Source organism: Myiozetetes cayanensis, unplaced genomic scaffold (genome assembly GCF_022539395.1).
Source record: "Myiozetetes cayanensis isolate MyiCay16 unplaced genomic scaffold, myiCay2020 scf54, whole genome shotgun sequence".
NCBI classification, from domain to species: domain Eukaryota; kingdom Metazoa; phylum Chordata; class Aves; order Passeriformes; family Tyrannidae; genus Myiozetetes; species Myiozetetes cayanensis.
In genome coordinates, this window is record NW_026087787.1 from 87,662 (window position 1) to 99,903 (window position 12,242).

Below are 12,242 nucleotides of genomic sequence, written 5' to 3' on the forward strand. Positions count from 1 at the left end.
GCTTAAGTGGTAAATAAGTTTTCACTTCTGTAGCATAAAATGGTCAGGCTCTGGGATAAACCATTTCTGCAAATAAAGCCTGGACAACTGATAGAAGCTGTGTTTGCTGTATGAATTATACAAATTAGCTCGTGGGCCTAAAACACGTTGCTACTTGAATGTCTGCTCAGGAAGAAGGCTCCTGAAATTGAAAGGAACTGAAACTCTTCCAAATGTCCATTTTTCTACCAGAAATTATAATTATAAATAATAGATAGAAACTTTCCATATGTATGTATTAATTTTGTTAAGATTTCATTTCCAAAATTGGACAATAGGAGCATTACAACACTAACATTTTAACAGGATAGTTTAGGGGTTGGATGATGCTTCACCTTGCAATTTATTGCATCTAATTTGATTTTCAGAATTTATAGTAGAACATAAAATTTAAAGTTAATGTAAGATTACACCTTAATTAATTACACCTAAACCAAAAAGCTTGGTTTATGTATATTTTGCATGATGCAGGAGGTTTTTAGAACATCAGAACTTATGTCAGTAGGAGAATCTTCTTTGAACCTAGCTGGAGGTCTAAGATCACATAACTGAGATGCTGAACCAGCTTTCCCCTGAAGGACTCTGGAGGTCAGGTCTGCAGCAGGCAGTGCTGGAAGGCAGGCAGGCACCATTCTGTGGGGCACCAGCCCTGAGCAGGATGTCACCTCACCCCAAGAGCTGCACTTTGCTGGAGGCACGAGACCCTGCAGGAAACCCTGGTGTGTTTGCCCAGGAGTTATTTCACCTTGTCCACTGAGTACAAGGCTTTCTTTTAAAGCTTCAAATGATATACGAGAATCAAAGCTTTTAAAAGCCTTACACGGCCTCCAGGCCACAGCCGACCCCTGGGCACAGAGAACACACCTGAGAACACTCTGCCAGCACAGATGGCAGTAACAGGGGCAGCGCAGCACCCAGGTCGGTGCTGTTGCAATCTCCCCTTCTCAGTCAGCCAAACAGACGTTGTGACATCATTGTCTCAACCTCCCCATCCTCGGGAAGCCTGAGCACCCTTGGAGATCAATCCCACACTGCTCTAAGCCCATAATCCTGCCCAGCAAACCCACAGAGTCTTTAGGTACAGCTACATGCAGGTCCCTGCTCCTTGCACCCTCATTTCAGTGCTCTGGGATGGAGATTTTTGTTCTGAGTCTGTGCAGCAATTAATCCAACAAGGACTAAGCAAACTGAAGCAAGTCTCTTAAGTGCCCCAATGTACAAATGTTTGTTACCACATACCTGAATGCATAGATCCAGAATAGCCTCCCTCCTGCTGTGGTGCTCTCCAGCCTAGAATAAAGGTAATTTTAGCCACAATTACATAACCTGTGAAATTTGCTTATTTCAGGCTAAAATGGTACTGATATTGATTGGCTATGGTTTGACTACAATAGTTGTTTGGGGGGTTTTTTTTGCTCCATCCTAAATCACTATGAGCTCATAATCCTGTTGAAGATTCCCCTAACACACATTTATTATTTAAATCCTACAATATTTTCTAACACTGATGCAGTGACTTTCCTGTCTCTTCCCGCTGTTCAAAGGACAGAGAGCCACAGAGGTTCAAGGTCAGAGCAGCCCTTTATTTAGCAACAACCCTGAGGAGTTTATGTACCATTTTCAATAATGACTTGCAGCCTTTGTGCAGACATGAAGTTTTCACCGGCTTTTGCTTCAAGTTCATTTGTAGAAAAAAATGATGAAGTTACAAAAGAACAAATCTATTTTCAAAATTAAAAAATTTCCCAGGCAATCTAACTCCCTTCAGCTGTAAAGCAGATGACTTTTTGATTATGGTGGATGTGGCATTGCTCATGCCCACGTATCGAATCTTCGCACAGAGACACAGCCGCGAATAGGAAGGGGGCAAGGGAGTTTGGTATCAATGACCTGGCACACATCGACGTAGGGGTCAAAGAGGACCACAGTGGGCAGGGCACTGTTCCCCTTCCTCTGGCCAAGGAGATAAATTCGTCCATTCACAGTGCTGCAGCCCATGAAGAACTTCTGGGTCAAGCACTCCTCGTTCACCTGGGTCCATTCATCGGTCTCCACATCAAATCGAAAAGCTCCCCCTCCTATGGTGTACAGAGCCCCGTTCAGGGACGTGATGCAGAGGTCATACCTGGGAGGGAAGAAACTCTTGATCAGAATCAGCAGAAAGATCTGGCCCCTGAAATATTCAGTGTGATCGTGGTCCTCAAATGAAGAGTCCCATTTAAACAGAGAATCACAGAAGTGTTGCAGGGACAGGACTTCTGGATTTCTACTGTCCAACCTCTTCTTGAAGCAGGACCAACACTAGAACCTTTCTTCTTCTGCCAGGTCCCAGAATATTCTCTCTTACCTTGGAAGGGGGGAGAAGGAGATGACATCCCAGCTGTCCGTCTCTGTGTTCAGCCTTTGCACTCCATCATATACATGTCCGTTCTCATCCAGGCCACAGACCACATAGATCCTGGTTCCCACACTGACTGCATCACCCCTCTCCACAGGCTGGGCCATAGGACTCATGCTTTCCCACTCTGATTCCACCAAAGGCATGCGCTCCACTGCTGGGATTATCCCCTCGTCGGTGCTCCCTCCAAGCACGTACAGGTAGAGCCCTGCTCCCACTGCACAGTGGCTGTTGCGGGACTTCTTCATGGCTGGCCCTTCCAGCCACCTGTTGTCCAAGCAATTGTAGATGAGCACCCAATCCACACTGTACCACACAAACTCATCCCGGAAATACCCTCCTGTCACAAAAACGAAGCTCCCTGGAAAGAGAGCAGAGAAAAGCATCAGTCACATGAAAGCTAAAAATCACTCCTGAAAGCTGGGTCCTCATTTCTTCCTGGGCTGTAGTGGTGAGGTGCAAAATGAGCAGAGAAAATCACTGCTCTATCAATCAGTTTGCAGTATTTGATTCCTCATCCCCACAGATACACTGGGCCCATGGGATGCAGGGATTCCTTCCAAGCCTGCTCCCACTCTTGAACAGAATCAAGGAAACACTGGTTGGAAAGAACCTCTGGGTATCTCATTTCCAAACTCCCACCTGAAATGAGACTATCACTAACATAAAATAGGAAGCCATGGTATTGAACTGCCTTGGAATTCATCTCCAAGCATAGAGATTTCCTAACATCCATGGATCAGTTTAACTTAATGGCAACTGTAAATCAGAAGTTGCCTGACATTTGTCAAAACCACCACAAAAGACAGGGCCAAAAAAATAACACTCCTAAAGTCAAGTCCTTAGACTCACTGCAGATAAAGCCAATGTAAGGAGCTCAACAGACTCCATAGTTTCTGCTACATGAAAAGAAATATTCAGCCTTGTCTAGCATTCTCCCAGGACTAAGGAAAACAAAACCATTCTTTGAGCAAATACGAACACCAATAGGAATGAGGCTTCAGCAATGCTGAGCACAGCAGTTTTACAGCAGCAGCTGCACTCCCTGCAGCAGGGACTCTCTAACTGCTGTTTGCCTTTGCTCAGCCTCCCCTCTCTGTGAGTTACCTACTGCTGCCACTGCGTACTGGGTGAGGTTCCGGCGCTGCAGCGGAGAACAAGCCTGCCAGGTCCCTGTTTTAGGTTGAAAGAGAAATAATTCTTGCTGTTCCTTGTCATGCTTTCCTCCCAGGACATACAAGGTGTCATAGCTCCGACCAGCATAGGGACAGAGTTTCGGATTTTGCCAGCTGGGTGGAGGACAGCTGTCTAACTTCTTTATTAGTCTGGAAAAGATATCTGCCTCTCCACGGTGCTTGCTGCGTTTCACCAAGAGATCAAGGAAAGACAAACTCAGAAAAGCGACCCTGACTTCTCCCACCAAATCCAGAAATTCTTCCTCTCTCGTTGCTGGGTCCTCCGTTATCCACCTCATAACACTGTCAAAAACCACATCTTCTCGTGAAACGAAGAGGTCATCGCTTCTTAGGAGCTGCATCAGCATTTCTTTGGGTAGTGCCTTAAATTCCTCCTGGCACATCACATCCCCCCAGTGAGTGACAGCCACATTCATAGCAGACTCGTACAGCTCTGTAAAGGCAAATTGCTGTGAGTAGGTCATCAGGCCCAGGCAGTTGGAAACATGCAGCTCTCTCTCCAGAAATTTCTCACACAACAGTTTCACCCTGTCAAACTGGAAAAAATCAGCTGTTTCCAGCAAACTGGTCACATTTTCTTGACCTATAAGCACTTGGGCTGTGCGAGTGAACTCAAGTAGTGCCTGAAAAGGCACTGCATCGATCCCTTTGATCACTATGTGCTGCTCAGAGCTCTCTCTTGCCCCTCCAAAAAACATGGCTTCAAAGTACCGACTGTGCACGGAAAGCACCCTGCGGCTGACCTGAAACAGTCTCTCTCCAACCTCAAGAACTGTGTCTGCAATCATTTCTGTCCCAGGTCCCAGCTCCTGTGGCTCCTGTGAAGACTCCATGCTTGTGGACTGCCAGGCAGTTAAAATTAACTCAGTCTTTATGTGGCCCTTACTTATCTGAGGTCTCTGGAAACACTATCCCCCTAGCTAGAATAAATATGAGATAAGCCAATCTTCCCCTAAAAATAGAATGTTTTCTACTCTCCTGCTTTGCTCTTCAGTCTTTCCTGCTGCTTTCAGAACAGCAATAGCAGAACAGCTGTATAACCCAAAAACACAGATTTGACTGGCATCTCACTTCACCAGGTAAGACCATAGCGAAGCAGGGGGCTGTCAGCCAAGCAAAGAACCTGGAGAACACAGGAGAAACAACCACAAGCTTCCTAAGCACTGAGTAAATATCAGGAAGTTGTACAGAAACACTGAATCCATTTGGAAAAAAGCAACGATTACCACACCTTTCATCAGTTGAAGTTTAATGTCAAATTCCAGAGTGACTGCAGTTTTTGCTATGTATTTAACTTTATACTTTAGTAAGAGAGGAAGGGAAGGAGCCCCCATTCAAACCCAGACAGCTTCACATTTAGCCATCCTCAATCTGAATGCACTAAACAAACACAAAGGTGGGACAAGCAACAGCTCACTGATGCCATAGCAAATTTTTCCAAAGGTAAGTGGAGGCATTTGCCATGTGTAAAAAATGTCTTCTAGTCTGCATCACCCCCCTTTTAGCTTAAACCATTACCCCTTGTCCTATCACAACAGGCCTTGCTAAAATGTCTGTCCCCTATCATTTTCATGTTCTTCTTTGCAGGTACTTGACTCCCAAACATACCCTCAAAGTCTGCACTACAAAGAGAGCCATGCAGCTTGCAATGAAGCAACCTCTCAACTGAGCAGGAAATGCTGGAAACATGCACCTCTCCAGTTTACACCCCTGCCCCATGACTCCAGGCAGATCTCTCTACCCTGAGAGCCCAGAATTCCCTCCTGAGAGCCTCAGCAGGTCTGTCTCTACTGCTACACTCAGTGCAGAGCTAGTGCATGTCACTGGCTTCAACATCCAGAAATCTCTCTCCCACTTAGAAGGACAGTTCAAGGCCCTGCTCACACTGATGGAGAGCAGATTTTGATCCTACCTCTCTAAATAAGGACTCTCTTTTGAACTGTGCTATTGCATGAACAAGTTTTGCAGCATTAGAAAGTTATGTTGTGAGGAGCACTACTCTCCAGACAGTTCTGTGAGCCAAAGAATGAGCCTCCAGGAGATTAAAAACCAGCAGAACCCAAGTTCATACAGGCAGTATGCCACACACGACACCTGGTCCCTGGTTTCAGAGCCTCCTGGAAAAGTCAGATTCACTGAACTGGAATTTATGTCAGGTTCCCACCCATTTTGGAGCTGGCCCAGGAAAGGCTCTGAATGGGAGCAGTGCTGTGGCCAAAATAACAGTCAATGACACCTGTCCTTGGCACGTGTTCTTGACAACCTCTCAGGAGCAAAACCGCTGCTGCCACCAAAACAACTGACTCTGCCACAGCCTCCTCATAAAGGGTCCTCAGGACAAGCAGGTGGCAGGAGGTCACACACAGCCTGCAGGCACAAACCCTTGAGTGGGCAGTCTTTAAAATGCCTGACAGAGATGCACAAGTGTCCTCAGAAGAGGGACCAGATGCTCTCAGGCCCTTCCCATCGATTTCCTGCCTGAGTGGAGCATGGCTGCTGCTCTGGTCCCTCCTGATTCTGCTGTGTTTATGCACCTCCTGAACAAATGTCATTTAGATTTATGGCTGGAGAACTGTAATGCCAGCTGAAGTGCACTTTTACAGACTGAAAAACAGACATTTAGAAACAGATTCATTTGTATTTATTCACTCAAAACTCCTCAAATCTTGCATTTTCTGCAGTATAAAAGAAATAAAAATGTTTACTTACAAATCAAGTTATAACAAGCAGAACCATAAGTGGATAGCTACAATATAAAAATATGCAGTATTTCCAGCACTGCCTACAACTGAACATCAGAATTTTAAATATTCTTCCCCTAAAATTCCAAGTATCAAACAGATACTTCTATAAGGTTCAAGTTACTCAACCAACAATCATCCCACAGTTTAGTCCAGTCCTTCTGTAGGAATGTGTGAGCCAGCTGACACACAGATCACAGTGCACCAGATCTGGAACAAGTGCTGGAAAAGACCTTCTTGGCCACATCCCCTGCCAAGGTGGTAACACAGCACTAAACAAGGAAGGTAATTCCCTGCACTAAAGAGACTGAACTCAACAGCAGGAAGAATACAACACAGTGCTTCCCAGCTGAGTACTGATATCTAAGAGGAAGAAAAAAGTGTTTTGATGTATTCAGGTTTTAATTTAGATTAAATACAATTTGATGTATTTAAAAATATAACCAATATTTCGGGCATTTTTAACTAATTTTATGGGGTTTTTTCAAAACTCACAAGATCAAGAGGGTTTCAGACAATTCATGACAATTTGTTCTCTCCTGTCAGCTCTAAACAATGTAGTTACACACTCATTTGGGGCTGGTGGGGGAAACCAGAACTTAATTCTTGCATACCCCATCCTCACATCATTTATGGAAAGCCACAAAAACAAAAGCTGACTGTTTCTTCACACTAACAAATACACATTCAGACAGCCTCCCCAAAACAGGAAGCTTCTCACACACTGATAGTTTTCTCCAATGACTTGCACCCTTGAAGTCTTCAGAGACAATCCAAAGAAAGCATTAACCATCTTGTTGCTGAATGAAAGGGTTTGGAATAGCTTCCATTCCATCCTGTGGACAAATAAGAACCACAGAAGTCCCTCTGCACACCACGAGTCCCAGCTGACGTGTGTCTTCTGTTAATTTGAATTGATCATCCGGATCTGAAAAGCAAAGATCCACAGTTACAACAGCAGAACTAAGAAAAGGAAACCAAATTCCATCAGCTTCAAAAGGCACAGACATACATGCTTTTTCCAGGTGTCTCTGCATTGAACACATGGACTATGAGGCTCATGCAGCAGTAGTATCTGATGGCTTCAAGAAGTTACTGATTTACTAATTTTCAAAGCAGTACACACCACAGTGAGTAGTAAAGAACTTTGCTTTGTACACAACAAAAAAGCAGAATGCATTTATTAAAGTATTCAAAGGCCCTTTCATTCATCCAACCAATAGCATACATGCAAGTGATTAAAAAAAGCTCCTGGTCCCATTTCAAATATCATTTTAGATAAACATTTGGAGATCAATGCAAATCAGAAAGAGATCCTGACTTCAGAACACATTAGGGATGGAGAACACCGGTCCATTCTCAGACTGGGCCCAACAGGGCTGTGGATCAGGACAGACAAACACACATTACCCAGTCCTACTGCCTGTGACATGTCACTATAGCCAATAAAAATGCACTACACATCTTTTAAAACTCCCTTTTAAGAGCAAATCCAAAGCTTCAGGTGTTACCTTGAAAGCAGGCAAGAATACTCTTCAAAAGCACTGCCCCATCAACTGATACATTTTGTTTGAGGAGAGAGACACAGTGCTTTACTCAAGTTTTAGAGGACAAGAGCTGAAAACGAGACAACTACACAGGAGGTCAGTCAAGGACTACCAAGGATGTTCAACCACAGGGTAATCCATCTATCTTCAGTTTAGAGAGAAGGATGTTTGGGGACCGTGTCAAAGGCTTTACAGAAGTGCAGATAAATGACATCCATAGCCCTTCCCTTGTCCACTGATGGAGTCACTCCATCCCAGGAGGTTGCTGGGTTAGGCAGGACTTGCCCTTGGTGAAGCTGTGCTGGATGACTCGAATCACCTCCCTGTCTTCCACGTGCCTTAGCAGAGCTCCCGGGAGGATTTGCTCCATGATCTTCCCAGGCACAAAGTGAGGCTGATGGGTCAGTAGTTCCCAGGCTCCTCCTTTCTATCCTTTTGAAAAATGGGTGCAAAGTTTCTCTTTCCCATCACCTGGAACTTCACCTCACTGCCATGACTTTTCAAATGTCGCAGAGTGGCTTGGCAACTGCATCAGCCAATTCCCTCGGGTCCATCTCACCAGGTTCCACAGACCTGTCATCCCTTTCTTTACAATGTAGTTATCCTGAACATGCTGCAGAGTTTGGGTGATGCCAAGTTGCAGTTTCTGCTTATTCACTCACAGAGCCATAAGATTTCTGTTAAAAAACAAATCACTCAGGAAGGGAAGCTTTCCACAGATTGCATATTACTTACCTCGCATATACTCAATGGTACCATCCAGCACAAGATTCAGAAGAGGGTCAAATCCTTTCAACACACCACTTGCTATTGAAGACCACACAGAAAATGATTATTAGAGACCAAAACCAGGTATACGGTAACTCAAGACTTCACAAAAGGTACATTCCATTCTGCAGCACTGTTCCCTCCTTCAGTCAAGGCAAATGAGACCAGAGATACTAAAGAGTGCCCTCTATAGCAATGGTTAAGTGCACAGAACCTGGTCTGTGTTGTGCCAGCTGAAACTTAGACTCTTCAATTGATTCTTCAAAATGCTCTTTGAGACACTAAAATTTTTGTTTTCAGCCCATTTCAGGGGCATTTTAAGAATACTTCTGCATAACAAATCAATACAAGTCACATGAAGGAAAAAAAAAGCAACCCCAAAATCAAATAAATATCCTTAATGAAGGTTTATGATAAAAAATTAAGCAAGACCGTAACATTTTAAGTGCTTTCCTCTTCCAGATGCCCTCCCAGCACATTATCTCTTTAGCGTAAGCACTGCCTCACAGGAAGGCACTGCAGACAGACCAGCACTTTGTTCTAAAGCAGATCATGACTCTACAACACTGGTCACCAAATAAATCACAAAACTACACAGAGTGATCTTCCATTTTTAAAAATACACTTATCAGTAAGAAGTCCAAGTAACTTCCAAACCCTTATAAGCATCAGGTCCCAGTGGGGTTTAAAAACGGAGCAAGGGTTAGCTCAGACAAACAAGTGCCTGGGGGTAGCACTGACAGCTGCATGGGTTGTACTTCCCAGCTGCACAGCAAGGGACAACAGAGATACGGCGACATATACTGAACCATGAACTCCGGGCACGTTTAGCATGTTCAGGGATGAAAGGCAAGACTGAAAGGCAAGACAGCTGTATTGATCATTACAACCATAAACGTTTCTTTGCTTCTTTAAGTGTGCCCTTGCAATGCAAAAATCCTGCCAAAACAAGGCAGTTCAAGACAACCGATAAAAGAAGAGATGCACCGATGAGGCACAGAGATAAAAGTACAGCCAGGAGATCAATGGAAAAGTTAAAGGAGAAAAGCTTCCCAGCGGTAACTGCAAACAGCAATGAATAAAAGCACCCGCTATCCCTCTCCTTCCTCGAAGGGCAGCAGCGTGAGCTCTCAGGAGCTCTCCGGAGCGCAGAGCCGGGCGCGGGGCAGGCACAGGGCGAGGGGAAAGGCAACGCAGCTCCGAGCTGCAGCCACGCGCCGGGCTCACCTTCTCTCCCGCCCTGGAACTTCACCCGGATGGTCTTGTCGATGTACTTGGAGAGGTCCAAGATGCTCTCCTTCTTCTTCTTCTCCTTGTCCTACGGCAGAGGCACAAGCGCGGTTAAAGCCCTGCCCGGGGACACACAGCCCCGGGGCGCTGCTGCGGCGGGTGCCGCTGGGGCGGGAGGGCAGGGCGGGGGTGCGGGCACGGCACGGATCGATACGGCACGGCACAGCACCGCATGGATCGACACGATACAGCACGGCACGGCACGGATCGCTACGGTACGGCACAGCACCGCACGGCACGGTACGATATGGTATGGTATGGTATGGCACGATATGGCATGGCATGGTATGGTATGGCAAAGCCCCGAACTCGCCCCTGCGCACGCCGCCCTCACCGCCATCTTCCCCGCGCCGCCACCGCCGCCGCCGCCGCCGCCGCTCGCCATTTCATCCGGCGCCGCCAGAAGTGACGTTCCGCCCCGGCGGAGCCCGTTGGCGGCCCGGGCTGGCGGGGCGGGACGTCCGGGGCGGGCTCTGAGGACCCGGTGCGGAAGGGCCCGGGCCGGGCCAGGTCGGAACAAAGCGGCAGCGGCCCGGCATGGCGGCCCCGCTCCGCCTCTGGCTGCTCCTGCACCTCCTGCCGCAGGTCAGTGGCTGCGCCGCGCCGGGCGCTCCCCGGCCGAGGGCGGGAGCGGCCGCGGGCTCGGGCGGGCCCGGGCGGGCTGTGCGGACTGTCCGTGCCGTGCCGGGGCTGTGTCCGGGCTCGCCCGGAGGTGCCGCAGCCGCCGGGGCGGGCCCGGGGCCGCAGGAGGGCGGCGGAGCGAGGGCTGCGGGCCCGGCCCGCCGCAGTCTGGCGGCGTTTACAGATCCGCGTCTTTGGGCTTGGCTGGGACTTTTTTCTTCTCTCCGTGGTTAACAGCGTACTTCTCGTAGTTCTTTAAACCTCGGGTCCCCGTGGGCCCGGCCCAGCAGCCCCGGGAGGGGAGCGCAGCCCAGTCCAGCCGCAGGGACGGATCTGGGCTCGTCCCGACTGACAGGCTCGCTCTGAGGAAGCACCAGCAGAGAAGAAGGGGGATTTCTGCTGACCCTGTAGTCTGACCTGAGTCTTACGTTCTCATTACTTCAATATTAATTAGGTTTGAAGGATAAAATTTTAAGGGTGTGATGAGCTAAGCATGTAAACCTGATACAGGAGAGAGTGGATATTTAGCTATTGTATTAAATGGTATGTAACTTTTGTGTTTTAAATTCTACTGTTTTGTGTTCTAGAACATGTTGAAGTATCATTTAACGTGTCGTTTAGACTTCTTAAATCTTTATTAGGTATTTTGGAGGGTACTATATCTTCTTGAGTATTATCAGTGTAACATCTTAACATAGCAGTCTAATTTTTCCCTCTTCTGTGTCTGTCTGCATACTGATTCTTTGTAAGTGATCTTTAGTTACAGTGTGGTCTGGTTATCAGCTAACTTCTTTATTTCTGCATCGTCCCTTTTTTCCCTTCATCATCTTTTTCTGGTCATCCCTTTCTTATTCCCCTGTGCATTTTGTCATCTCCCTTGATGCTTTGTGTGGACTGGTAGTGCCAGCATAGGCCCCACAAATTAATAAAATGCAAGAATGGGTCAAAGACTGAGATGGAGTCATTTTGATCCATCATTTTGGAGAATGTGAGCACGTGGCAGTGCAGAAGGACAGCAAGTGAGATAGTCCACTGGTGGGCACTTGGAGATCTTGCCTTCAGCTCCACGCATTGCAGCACATTCCTTTCTGTAAGCGTTTGGTGTGTTTGTGCAGTGGTAGTGTTAACATGCTTGAGCAAGCTTGGGCAGACTGGCCAGGGTGCTGAAACAGTCCTGCTGCTGCAGTGAAAAATTAATGTTCCGTATGCTGCCAGTATGTTTCTGTTAGCCAAGCTGGCTCGTTTAAAATTTGTCTGAATACCTCATTTTGTGCAGTACTTCTGCATCTCTTGTGCTTGCATTTGCTGGGATGGTTTTGGGTAGCACATCCCCCTCAGCCTGAGGCAGAGAGCAGCGCTCTACTGCACTCCTGTCGTGATACCCCTGTGACCGATGGTAAGGGCTGTTCTGGGGGCAGAGCTGACAGCTCTCCTCATGGGGCTGCTGTGTGCCTTTCTGTGTACCAGCTGTACTCATTATCAATGGCTTACTCTTACCTTAGTTTGTTGGGTATATATCTTTGTCTCCTTCCTTGAGATAGGGTAATAGAACTTTCTGTTTGTTTGTTTTTCCATGGGGCAGGAGGAGGCGTTGTCCACATTTGCTTCTACACTCTGATTTAGGGAGAAGGACCAGCTTGGC

General features: G+C 46.9%; 3 protein-coding genes across 5 annotated transcripts in view; 1 reads left to right on the plus strand and 2 right to left on the minus strand.

Moving 5' to 3' along the window:
- Positions 1-1,625: 1,625 nt before the first annotated feature.
- LOC126650036 (kelch-like protein 24) lies at positions 1,626-6,113 on the minus strand. The gene is made up of 3 exons (XM_050334486.1): positions 3,545-6,113; positions 2,387-2,798; positions 1,626-2,164 (listed from the first exon to the last, which is right to left on the minus strand). Exons 1-3 carry the CDS (start codon positions 4,464-4,466, stop codon positions 1,852-1,854), a joined length of 1,647 nt encoding a protein of 548 aa, XP_050190443.1. The 5' UTR covers positions 4,467-6,113; the 3' UTR covers positions 1,626-1,851.
- Positions 6,114-6,251: 138 nt separating this feature from the next.
- On the minus strand, positions 6,252-10,410 carry LSM7 (LSM7 homolog, U6 small nuclear RNA and mRNA degradation associated). The gene is made up of 4 exons (XM_050334487.1): positions 10,314-10,410; positions 9,917-10,007; positions 8,657-8,728; positions 6,252-7,302 (listed from the first exon to the last, which is right to left on the minus strand). The coding sequence occupies exons 1-4, from the start codon at positions 10,362-10,364 to the stop codon at positions 7,160-7,162; spliced, it is 357 nt and encodes a 118-aa protein (XP_050190444.1). The 5' UTR covers positions 10,365-10,410; the 3' UTR covers positions 6,252-7,159.
- A 35-nt stretch (positions 10,411-10,445) lies between these two features.
- SPPL2B (signal peptide peptidase like 2B) overlaps positions 10,446-12,242 on the plus strand; it is a 29,587-nt gene continuing 27,790 nt past the window's right edge. For 2 of the 3 annotated variants that reach the window (XM_050334469.1, XM_050334471.1), the window contains exon 1: positions 10,446-10,564. In XM_050334469.1, coding sequence (XP_050190426.1) covers positions 10,517-10,564 — 48 coding nt within the window. In that variant the 5' untranslated portion in view covers positions 10,446-10,516. Of the gene's footprint in view, positions 10,565-10,947; positions 11,144-12,242 lie in introns of those variants that run through there. The other variant, XM_050334470.1, reaches the window with a different exon arrangement.